General features: G+C 33.9%; 1 protein-coding gene across 2 annotated transcripts in view; it reads left to right on the forward strand.

The window, feature by feature from the left end:
* The window catches only part of LOC145277953 (5-taurinomethyluridine-[tRNA] synthase subunit MTO1, mitochondrial-like), a 442192-nt gene that overhangs the window by 41367 nt on the left and 387983 nt on the right, over window positions 1-12842 (forward strand). Inside the window, exons 1-3 of one of the 2 annotated variants that reach the window (XM_080130066.1) lie at window positions 1320-1448; window positions 6703-7011; window positions 10468-10563. In XM_080130066.1, the coding sequence (XP_079986192.1) occupies window positions 6789-7011; window positions 10468-10563 (319 nt within the window). In that variant the 5' untranslated portion in view covers window positions 1320-1448; window positions 6703-6788. Of the gene's footprint in view, window positions 1-1319; window positions 1449-6702; window positions 7012-10467; window positions 10564-12842 lie in introns of those variants that run through there. The other variant, XM_080130076.1, reaches the window with a different exon arrangement.

Raw genomic sequence — 12842 nt, forward strand, 5'->3', positions numbered from 1 at the left:
ACCATATATATATTTTAGTAACTTTCTTATTTCAAATGGCCGCTTAAAAAATCCTGCGCGATGTGATGAGTCACTTCATTACGCCCGTTCATGTAAGAAAAGTACTACTGAAGGCGGTGAAATGGCGCAAAATAGTCCCAAAGTCCAAGGGTTAATACCATGCAAACAGTAAATTTGCAACGGGTTTGATTATCAGATTCGTTGTCAGCGACCTCGAATACCCCTAAAAAAAACAAATTAGAGTGGTCGGTGTTCTATTGTACCTATTTACTATGCCTCCCCACGGGACAGAGTTAGACACCAGGGTCGTTTTTTAACGTGGAGAAAAGGTACAAAAATAAAAATTGTCTCAGTCGTGAAGGATTTCTCCTCCACCGAAAGAGAACAAGAAATGGAAGTGCAGCATCTGAAGAACAGATGGTATTTATTTGCTCCCCCGCCGAGCAAATTAGGCACAAGGCCGATTTTTAATGTGAGGAGTGAAGGGGAAATGGGGACCAACTCCCTGGGGAGTAGGGGAGCTGGATAGTGACAATTGGTATGAAGGGTTGCCCCTACATTGACCAAGGTCTTATATGTGGGGTTGCCCCCACATATGGTCTTTGCTTGCAGTATCTGCCGGAACAGATACTACACTTTGATCTTGTACCGAAGGCCAAGGAGCGTAAGGTAATATTTACCGTGTTTTCATTAATAATTAATGTTTTTTACTTTACCATTTTTCGTAATATTTGGATATTTTCATTACTGCGACATGACAATTCAGCAGATATCATTAGTTTCACTTGAAATTCAATATTTGAAGTTTCGAACTTCGCTACAATAACGAAAGAACCAAGAATCAGGAACTTGGCTTTTTAGCCAAAGATCAAAGTGTAGTATCTTATCTTCAGATTGCTGCAATGCTGCAGTGCTGCACTGCTGCTGCACTGCTGCAGTGCTGCACTTCCATTTCTTGTTCTCAGTCAGTGGAGGAGAAATCCTTCACGACTGAGACAATTTTTATTTTTGTTCCTTTTCTCCACATTAAAAAACGACCCTGGTGTCTAACTCTGCCCCGTGGGGAGGCATAGTAAATAGGAACTGTTCTTCCTGCTGTAGTTGCTGCACTTCCATTTCTTGTTCTCTTTCGGTGTAGGATCAGTCCTTCACGACTGAGACAATTTTTTTTATTTTTGTACCTTTTCTCCACGTTAAAAAACGACCCTGGTGTCTAACTCTGTCCTGTGGGGAGGCATAGTAAATAGGTACAATAACGAAAGAACGAAATTAATCACAGTATTTTATTTTAACCTGGAACGATTATTTCAAGGCGATTATTTTGATCCTTCACCGCTTGATCTTGTAAATAACGCATGCCATGCGAAGAAAATGTGCTTTGCTAGACGTTGCTGCTTATTAGTTGTAAATATGCGTTAAAACACCCCCGTGGCTTATATAACCAACAGGTATGTTTTTGAAGACCAATAGTTTTCGAATTAATATTAAACCTTCTTTATTAACAAACATTTTCAAAATTAAATTCCAAATTAAAAGTTGTTTTAATAACATTTTCTTGTTGTTTACATTTTATTGAATTCTGAATTTGATCGTTTTATTTTCATTGAATAATTTTTTGTTTAAATATAATATTAATAATAATGATAAACAATTTCTATCAGCTTATTTTATTTATTTGTTTACATAAAATACCTGGAAAGTGTTAACATTATTGAATGTTTTTTGGCGTTTAGCTGTTCATGTTTCATGTTTGGTAATTGATTGTTTAATCGGTCATATACGGTCGCTTATCATTTATGAATTTTAAACAAGTTTACTTAAAAGCATGTTTTAGTAAAATCAATCAATAAATAAAATCTCATAAAATAGTATAAAAGAGAGTTTTATTTTACATTAACATCCGCCGTTGACCCTAGTTCTCTTATTGAGATACTACTTTTTTAGGCGATTACGTATGCCCACACACTGAGGGTTAACCTCAGTAACTTAAAAAATAAAATTGCACAAAAACGTATTTAGCTGTTAGGTTAAAAAAAAAGGTACTAGTGCACTTATTGATCCTTGCTGAAATAATAACGTTATTATTTTAAAAGCCATTCTTAACATGGGGAGGGGAGGGTGTTTTGTACCTATTCTGTACTTTAACCTTACAATTGAATAAAAAAAAAAAACATAAAACTTTAATTAAACTTGGAAATACGATTTTAAAAATAGCGCGGATCAGTAAGTGCACTAGCACCAAAAAAAAAAAAAAAAAAAAAAAAAAAAAAATGGGGGAGGCTGTTCATCAAAATGCACGCAAATTTCTCCAGTATTATTATTTTTTATTTATTTATTTTTTTTAAATTTTTTATTTATTTATTTATAAAATTTTTTATTTATTTATTTTTATTTATTTATTTAGTTATTTTTTAATGGTAAATTTTTACTTACTTTCCACCTTAATAATCACCTTTAAAAGGACGACTTTTATAAGTTTTCGGATATGCTGAAAACGAATTTAAATTTTCTGCAAACAAATGGCTTTCCGGATATTAAGCAATGTAATTCCTTATGTTATGAGTGGTGGCGCACTGGTGGCCATTGTTGTACATGCAAACGTGCGCATGTTTTAGCGCGCTTATGCATACAACATACGATTTTTTTTTAAATAAAAAAAAATGAAAATTATAGAAATAAAAAAACTGGTCTTTATTTGCACTTTTAAATAAAATTATTTATAAAATGAATTTTTTGTTTTAAATAAAATTTTAACAAATAAAACTCTGAACTTTTGTAGCTGGCATTTCCTCATAAACTCACAAAAGAAAAAGATAGCAAAATGTGTTTTATAGAAAAAAAAAGAATCTTAATAATAAACAAGCCGCATGTGTGGTCCCCCTGTTGTGCTGCATGTGAGATGATGCCACGAAAAATAGTGAAGAAATGATGAATGTTAGAAGTGTGAAGAGCCAACGTTGCCTTCACATTTTTGCCAAGTTTCAGAAAACTCTAATGGATAGGGCAAAAGTTATGGGGTAAAAAGTGTCATTTTTTTTTTTTTTTTTTTTTTTGCAATTTTGGGCATTTGTGACTCCATTTGAGCTCCTGGGAACGCAGAATACCAGTGAAAATGGAAAAACGGTACAGTTTCACGCCTTAAGACATGTATATTTGAATTCAGCACCATAGAAAACCACTATATAGAGATAAATATCAAGTTTTTGAGTAATGTGAAAAAAGAGCTCCAAAAAGGCATGTTTTTTAGCCCTAAAAGTCTCAGAGAGATGCAAACCAGAATTTTGACAGGGTCATCCTTACTGAATTAATATTAAGAACAATGGCCTCCACATTTTGGCAAAATTTTAGGAAAATCTAATGGATTGATCAAATGCTATGGTGCAAAAAGTGTCATTTTTAGCCATTTTGGGGCATTTTTTTACCTCTTTTGAGCCACTGGATACGCAGAATCTCAATGTAAATGGAAAACAGTACAGTTTCAGGCCTTAACACATGGATATTTGAGTTGACCACCGTGAAAAAACACTATATAGTCAGATATATCAATATGAAAAAAGAGAAAAAAAAAAAAAAGGCGTTTTTAGCACTATAAGTCCCGAGAACGCGAACCAGAATTTTGCCAGGGTTACCCATACTGGATTTCTATTAAGAACAATGGGCTCCATATTTTGGCCAAATTTCAGAAAAATTTTATGGATGGATCAAAAGTTATGGGGCAAAACGTGTAATTTTTGGCCATTTTGGGGCATTTTTGACTACTTTTGAGTCCCTGGGGATGCAACGAGAATTTTTGCAAAAAAGATTTAATGAAATACAATTTGTGGCAAAATTTCAGGAAAAACTAACAGAAGCACGGACACCACTGAAAACATAGGTCTCTTTCCGATAAATTGGGGGATCAATAAGAAAACAGTGCTAGTCATGCAGAGGTGAGAAAAAAAAAACAGAAGGGACTATTCTGAGTCCTCACCACTTCTGGAAACAGGCTTGCAGAAAGTCTCAGGAGACTTTACTTGCTTATAACCAGCCATTCTAAGAAAGCCATTGGAAGGTGGCGTGATGAGTCTTTACTAGCTTGAATTAAAGTTTGACAATTGACCTAAAAAAAAAAAGGTCGAAAATGGCCAGCGATAGCTTCCACCAATAAAATTTTATTATATTTTTAAAAAACAAAAATATTGGATGAATTTATATAATTTTTGATGGTCTGCCTTAAAAAACTAACAGGTAAGTACAGTTTTGGACTGTTTTCTTTATTTTCTTTTTACGAGCAGGGGTTAATCTGAAAAATCACTTATCCTGAAAACTTGGCAAAAAGAAGAAGAAAAAACAAATCAAAGGTTAAAAAAAATATATATTTAGAATTTACAGTGGGGAATCAGTTTTGCATATAAATTTAATATAAAATGATCCTTATTTCCTGCCCATTTTAGATTTTAGGGCATTTAACCTCACCCCCACCCTGCTAAATTTTTCAGTGTGCTTGCACGTAATTGTTTAAAAAGATAGTTTCATTTTTTATTTTTTGTGGAGTTATGGAATTCAGCATTTTGACTATTTTTGTCTGATTTTTAAACGGCGACAGGAGAAAATCATAATTTTTTTGTCTGAATTTTGTAGATTTATTTTTTTTCTTAATTTTTTTTTTTTTTTTTTCAAATATTAATGTGTGCAGATTATTTTGCAAATAAATATTAATTTGGTTTCTTGTAACCGCTGTATTTCTTGGTTCATACAGAGAATGTTCTTCTTTTGGGGGGTGGCGTTTCCACTTACTTAGGGTTAGTGGTAGGTTTAAGAGAAAGTATCATATCATATCATCTTCATGTAGCGCATGTATTCAACCGCACTGAACAGGTTTAATTTTCATTCATCATCACACTGTGTGTACATGCCTGATAGACTTTTCTCTTGATCAACAGTGGTAATGTTCTGCTGGTTAGTAATGACAGAATGAATTTATTCCATTCACTCCTCGAAGCGGCCTGATCTAACCTAGCAACTAGTCAAGTTCTAGCAAAAAAAAGAAGCTTACTCTGATTATTTTTATTATTTATTTTGAGATGAGTAATTTATTTATTGCAAACTATCATCCTCATCTTTTAGTTGTTGTTTCACAATGTTTTGGTCAACTATTCCTCTGGCCTTTCTCAGTTGGTAAATTACGATGGGATAGGGATGCAAAGTCTCTTAACTGTATCCTCAGTAATTACTGCCTTATATAGTTATTGTCGTCTCACCATGTCTTTTGGCCAACTAAGCCTCTGGACGGTTTTGGATAGGATTGAAACCGCTATCTTCAGACAATGTTCACTTGAAACCATAGAGATTCAATGCCTCTATCCAATAAATAAATATACTTATTCAGATTGTTCTTCGGTCCTGGATATGACCTTAAACTATATCCGATGGTGAGGCCCCAGCTTGCAGACCTTAGGGAGTGTGGAGCCACCCTTTAATTGCCATTGCTCCCAGGTCCACTCTGACCTGGAGTGGTAGTACCTGTTAGGGTCCCAACTATGGGTTAAATAGAATACGACTTAAAAAACAAATACACTATATTAAAAAATCGTTCTTCAAAATCACCAGATTCGGCATTAAATAACCTGAAAAGGGTTGATATGCCGTAAAACAAAGCAACCAACCAATCAGATTGTTCTTCACGCAAACCCCCTCATCTGTAACTTGTAGATGTTAGAAGTTGATGTCTGAGGGTAATTCGTCTTGCTTCATGGTATTAATTTTTAAAACTAGTAGCGACTGTACTTGATGAGAAATACTGATTGTGTATTCTCATCTCAGCTAATGTGATTGGAATCTCCCAGCCTTGATATTTTCCCAACTAAAGTTAGACAATAGGTGAAGGACAGGTGAAGCGCTCTTAAGCTTTGGTAGGCGATCACTTAGAGATTAGAGCTCTGGCCCTCATCACCCACTGTGTAGGCATTAGGAAGGGCATTTACCTTTTAAAAATTTTGCCTCAAATAAGAAAATTACTTTGAAAACGAACTAGTAGTATTTAATTAGTTTATGGATTGATGAAATATTTTGACTTAAAAATGTTATTTTAGATGAGGATTAATATTTGGATTATTCATGGACTACTGTTCTCATCTTAAATGTTATTTTCACAAGATTTTGGTCAATGGTGTATTTTGTCAAATTGGTGAATCTTTATGACTGGGTGTAAATCCTAAGTAATTCACAACTGTATTTTAAGTGTAACTTGCACTGAAGATTGAACCGTCAACCTCCAGAAGAGTGTAATTTTCACAACTGAATTTTACCAAGTATTTTATCTGTAACGCTATGGATCCTTGTGTATGTAAGGACCCATAATAGAAAAAGTATGAATTACTTGGTCATGGTTGATGGAACAAGAGCATGCTGCCCCAATGGATTAAATAAAAAGCTTTGTTAGAAATTCTGTGCACGTTTCTGAGTCTGACAAGATTGAGCTGAAGTACGTTAAAGATTACATAAACCAAAATGTAAAAATAAAACTCAAGATAAGAACAGTAGGCCGAATAATCCAAGTAATATGAATTAAAAGTGTTACTTTTGTAAATTTTTGGTTTTAATTTATCGAATTAACTTAATCATCATAATTTAAAAAAAAAAAAAAATGTTATTTGAACAATGAAGTTGTGTATCTGATCTATTTGATTTGTTTTTCTGATTTTGATATTTTTTGTGTTTCAGAAGGCCACGATATTGTAGTCAGCTGGGAAGCAGGCCAGCAGAACAGTATTCCACAGGTGGACAGTTCTAGAAAAGAAGCTTTGAGGATGTTTTGTAAAAGAATTGTCAGCTTCCAAACTTATTCGTTAGCCAACCGTTTTTTGAGCTCTTCATCATCATCATCATCATCATCATCATCATCATCATCATCATCTTGTGCTTATGATGTTATTGTAGTCGGAGGAGGGCATGCAGGAACGGAAGCTGCTCATGCCTCTGCTCGTATGGGAGTCAATACACTTCTTATTACCCACAAAATAAACACGATCGGTAAGTTGATTTGGTTTTTTTTAATTTCTTTTCCTTGAGTTCCTATTTTTTTGTGCAAGGGACGCAACTCTTGCGATATTTTTTTTAAGTCTATCCTTTTTTGGTTTAACAAGAAATATTTGCCAGCAGTGCCGTCTTCTATCAGTAGAAAAATGTATGGGACATTATTCATAATTGCATAAATTAAATAACAATTCAAGTAAATAAATCGATACTTCGACTGATTTAAAAAAAGAGAACTTGTTGCTGTTTTGGTGATTTTTGTATGTGCAAAATAAGAAATATACCTTCATTAAGGGATCTCCATAGTAATGCATTGAGATACAAATTTAATTTGTTCCATGATCGCCGACGTATTTTTTTTAAAAATCGTATCTTAGTGCATTCGTACCTCAAGGTCCTACTGTATCTATTGCAATTGCAATTGCCAATGTTTTTTTTTTGTCAGAGAGTCACCACTTATCAAGGCCCAAAGGCCACTTGAGGATAAGGGTTAATGAGTGTAATCTGGTAGTGTAGTAATCTTTGATGGTGTAAGTTGGGTAGAATTTGATTATTTACGGAGACGATTCGAAAAGAACTTGTTTACATTGAACTTGAAGGCTATGATATTGTAATCGGCTGGGAAGCAGGTCGACAGTTCTAGGAAAGGAGCTTTGTACATGGAATCTGCATTTAGATTTAGGCACAGATAGAGAGTGGGGGAAATTGTGGAAAGTGGTTGTAGCTAGTTGAGTGTTTTTTTGTGAAAGTTTAGCAAAGTGGAGGGGGGCATAGATTGGTTGATTGTTCTTACAACTAAGAAAGAAACACAGACAAAAATATGGCAACGACAAAAAAGGGAAGTGACAAGTGTATTGATAATGTACAAGAATAATAGGGAAGGTGTTATTTACTTCCTTCTCATCACAGGGAGATGTGACACAAGGTCAAGAAGGTGAGGGGAATCAAACCAGCACCCTAAAGAAGGACCACTCTGGCCTATTAAAATTGCTTTGGCATCCCTATCGGAATACCACAGTACGGGTGCTTCACATAATGAGCAATAAACTTACTCCACCCGAAAAATGGAAGATAAGGCATAGGAGGGTGGACCTCCTGCACAGGACATCAGCCATTCCTCAGTCAACAGGAAAGATGTCATTTCAAAAATGGCTAATACTCTATTGGTTTTGGAGCCGAGGTAATTCCACAGTTGAGAAGTGGATGGTAAAAAAAAAGGTTGGAAAACACAAGAATGGAACACTATGAAACTAGATTGCAGGATTGTGTCACTGGAAGCTGGATCGAAGGCAAGGCAGGATGACATCATGCAGAGATTGATACAGATGTCCCAGAGGAATAGAGAGATGCCTCAGGTAGATCTATTTTGTATAGCCACTGCCAACGGCCGGGTGTGCAAAAGGATGTTGCCAGATGCAGGAGGTTATTGGTGGAAGAAGCAAGATGAGACTGCCAGAAACTAGAAATGCAAGTGGATGCTGCCAAGAGCTGAAGGTCCAGAAAGGAATCAGCAGGATTTTTTTTTTTTTTTTTTTTTACTTGGAAGTCAACACTTATCAAGGCCTGAAGGCCACTCGAGGATAAGGGTTAATGAATGTAAGTTGATAGTGTAGTAATCGTTAATGGTGTAAATTGGGTAGGATCAACAAGAACTTGTTTACATTGGATTTGAAGTGGTAAGGAATACAGTTTAAACACTTGCAGTTTGTTGAAAAATTTTCAATGAAAAGGGGAGTTGGTCAAATTTTTGTACTTTATGAAAAGTTGTTCTAAAATGGGAGATTCGATTGCTGCTCCTGCTCCTGGGCTTGACAACTGTTCATATTTGGACACTGTGGAAATTCCTGAAACTCCCCCCACTTTCTAGATTGGTAAAAAATCAGCTGACTACATTTCTGAGATGTCACAGATTAAATGACATGATAGTTAATTCTTGACTCACAGAATTATGGTTTACATTAACTGAACTGTTCACTGACTGCATTCACTTAAAGATGAGTCAGTTCTTAAAATTTTGTGTGTTGATTCAGTGTGTATGTGTAGGAGGAAATATGTTGAAAAGTTTTATTCAAGAGTTCTATGAGATAAGCAGAAAGTTATCCACCAGTTTTTTCAAGTTGAAACAGAATGGAAATTATCAGTAATCAATAAGTTTGTGAGTCTGGCTTAAAAAACATAACATGCAGTCGCAGCCGAGATTGAACTCACTACATGAGTTTGTAGTGTAATTCAAATCTTGTCCGTAGCTGAATATTTGATGCTTCGCCAGGGTTATCAAGGGTATTTTTTATTGTGACGTCATCACTAGATGGGTTGCCTATCATGGCTTAAGAGAGGCCTATCTACCCTCGAGAGAAGGATAGACCACACCAGTTTCCCAATCTGGTATTTTACCTCACGGTACATACAGTGCCTCGCCTTCCCAAATGGTGACCCATCTGGTACTGGCCAGGCTCGATCTTGCTTAACTTTGGTGATCTGGTGAGAACTGGTGTGTTAACGTGACTGCCTTTTGTAATTTTTGTTGGATTTGTAAACATGGCACTGCAATAAGACCCTTTCCTTGGATAATTGATCATATCAATCATGTAACAGAGCACAGATGTGTGTATAACAGCAGCAATAGTTGTATGCAAATGACTGAGCCGTGTGCGAGATATACCGGTGAGGAAGAAGGAAAGAAAAAGATTATATATAAAATAGAAAAACGTGGTCAAGGAGGACAGAAAGAGACGTGTTACACACGTGGCCAAGAGCGACAGGAAGATACACATCCTAAACACGATCGGACAAAGACAGAGTACTACATGTTTGACACGGCAGAATCTTGTTGAGCACATTGGAGTACGAGAAGACTTTTGAACAAGAAACAAGGCATGTAAATTGTTCGAATTAAGAGGTTTACTTGTATCAAAGCTTTACGTTGCGAGTGATTTTTCCAAGTGGCAACTAGAAAGAATAAGATGCTTATCTTTTGGCAATTGTGTTTTTTTTTTTCACCAACCAATCTTCCAAAGCTTATTACTGAATGGAAAAATGTTATTTCAACTTTTATTTGTTTTTTAATAAACGAGCAAAGTCAAATTATTTAAACAATAAAAGGTTTAATACAAAAATATTAACTTTTTTTTTTTTTTTTTTTACGAAGGCTGTTTTAAAAATATCTGAAGGAATCTTTACATAAAGTTCAGTGCATATTTAGAATTATATTTATTAAAAAAAATACAAAATAATCTTCATGATATATGTACTCGTCATGGAACAAAGATGTGATATTCCAAAAATCTTGTGGGTTTGGCTGGTAACTTTTCTATTTGACTAGTAAACAAAAATCTTAGGTCATTTAAAGGTAAATTTGTCCGTAGAGCCCTGTATATATAGGAAAAATGCTTTTAGGGGAAACAAATGTTCATTGAATCAGCTTTAGTCTTATATATATTTTTTTTTTTGCAGGTGCAATGTCATGCAACCCATCTTTTGGTGGTATTGGCAAAGGTCATCTCATGAAAGAAGTTGATGCTTTGGATGGACTTTGTGGACGAGCTTGTGGTTGGTTCTCTTTGAAACTTGTTCTTTCTTTTAAATAAAATCAGTTGAATATCAGTATTATAAGCATTTAATTTTTTATCAAAAAGAAGAAAAGAGAAAAAAATGAAGTTCTTTCAGAGCATCATTACTTTTTGACTAAGATTTCTGTCATCTTAATTGTAAGATTTTTTGGTGCAATTACACTATGACAAGGAAATTCAGAAAACGAAAAGAAGCGATTAAAAAAAAAACCAATGTTATTCATTAACTTTCTGTGTCGATTTCAACTAAAAGCAATGATGTCTACTTAATTGGCATGTCAGAAGTATTTAAATGTTATCGCATTATTTAAAAAAAACACGAGTTTTTGATCTTTATTTTAAAAAAAACAGTCACCATATTGCTTTTGGAAAACATGACATAATAACAAGGGAAGTAACTGAGTTATGCTAAAAAACAAGGCAAAACGTACAATGAAAAAATTGGCTATAGTTACACACTATTTATCTCCCTTTGGAATTCTTCAAGTGCGCAGTCGTGAAATATGAGAGCTTTCTTATGTTAAGAATAAGTAGTTTTGTAAACTGGCCTAATCATTGACTCACTGTCTTTAGGTTTTGGTTTCAATCTCGGCTCGAATATATTTTTTTTTTTTTTACTTACAAAAAGTGAACTGTTTAAAAAAAAAACATAATACTTGCAGTTTCTTTCCGTTTTTTACTTCATTTTTTAAAGGTACTTAACATTACGTTTAATACCTACAGTATTTGTGTTTATAATAAATAAGAAATCTGCATTAATTAAAATATAATATTTATGCATATTTTACAACTGGGCAACGCATGCTGGAAGGCCTGCTAGTATATATATAATTCAAAGATTGCAAATAGCAAATAAATCGGTTTTCCAGAGTAAAAATTTCCAGCAAAAACATGATTTGTTACATACATTTCGAGAAAGACCTTTATTAAATGGATCAGCCGAAAACATAAAAAAAACAATGAGAAATTGTCTTAAAACGATGGTGAAATGATAGAGAAAAGATTTCCCAAATCAGACGATTAAACCACCACCCCTCCCCCAAAAGTTCAAGTTTTATGAAAAAGAGCACCTAATTTATCGGGAAAGTAATGATTTCTTATTTTTCAGTTTTTCATTTTTCTGTATAAATAAGCCTTCTGTTTTCAGTAAAACCCTTCTCTACTACTGATTAAGGTTAGTTCTATGGGAGATAGGTTGGTTTTTAGAGATGAGTTTGTATTGTTGTTTTAACTATATGCTTATCCACTATTTCTATATATTAACTATTCTATCATGTCTGAAATTTCATCTCAGGTATTAAACTTTCCTTTATATAACATATATATACCAAGTTAAAGGTATTCAAGAGGGAAAACCCATGACTTAAAACGAGGTTATTAAGAGTGCTCAATAGAAAAGAGCAAAACACAATATTTTTATTTATATAGACAAATATTACATAGTCATTACACTGAACATGCTAATGTTTTGGACAATTGGTTAGCAAGAACCAAAAGTCCTCATCAGGTGATGTAATAGAGCTAATGTACCAATGTTAGGAGAACCAGATGCCTTCATTGGTACATTATAATAGTTATGTAATTATAATAATTATTATAATAATTCATTGCCACATTATAATAATTATATAAATTATAATAATTATAATTGTCCAAAATATTAGCATGTTCAGTGTAGCAACTATGTAATATTTGTCTCTCTCTCTCTCTCTCTCTCTCTCTCTATATATATATATATATATATATATATATATATATATATATATATATATATATATATATATATGAGTATTCTTTTTCATATTCCTATAAACTTTTATTTTTTCAAAAATCTCTTTTCTCTACCGTTTTCAAAAATTGCACTAACCAGCAAAAATAAATTTTTATCTATAGATTCCTTTTGCTAACGTTTTTTCCTCTGAGAAGAGCCTATCTTTGAAACTCCATGGAATAAGGTGTTTTTTCACATTTATCTTCTATTCCTTGTTTTGAATAAAATATTGCAAATTTAATTTTACAATATCATGATGTCTTTTACTTATATATACTAGCATGGGTTCCCGGTGTTGCAAGGTGTGTTGAGCACATAAAAAAAAGTGTTAGTAGGGTTAGTAGGTAGCAGGCTCGAACCAGTGACGCGAAGGCAGAAAAAAAAGTGAAAGAAAACCTGACATGTTACCGCTATGCTATGATGCGACAGGAAGTGAAAAGCATTCAAATTAAGCGATGTCAATCAAAAAGTTGACTTGTACAAATAAG

Source organism: Euprymna scolopes, chromosome 1 (genome assembly GCF_053919585.1).
Source record: "Euprymna scolopes isolate OS-2025 chromosome 1, ASM5391958v1, whole genome shotgun sequence".
Classification (NCBI taxonomy): Eukaryota; Metazoa; Mollusca; class Cephalopoda; order Sepiida; family Sepiolidae; genus Euprymna; species Euprymna scolopes.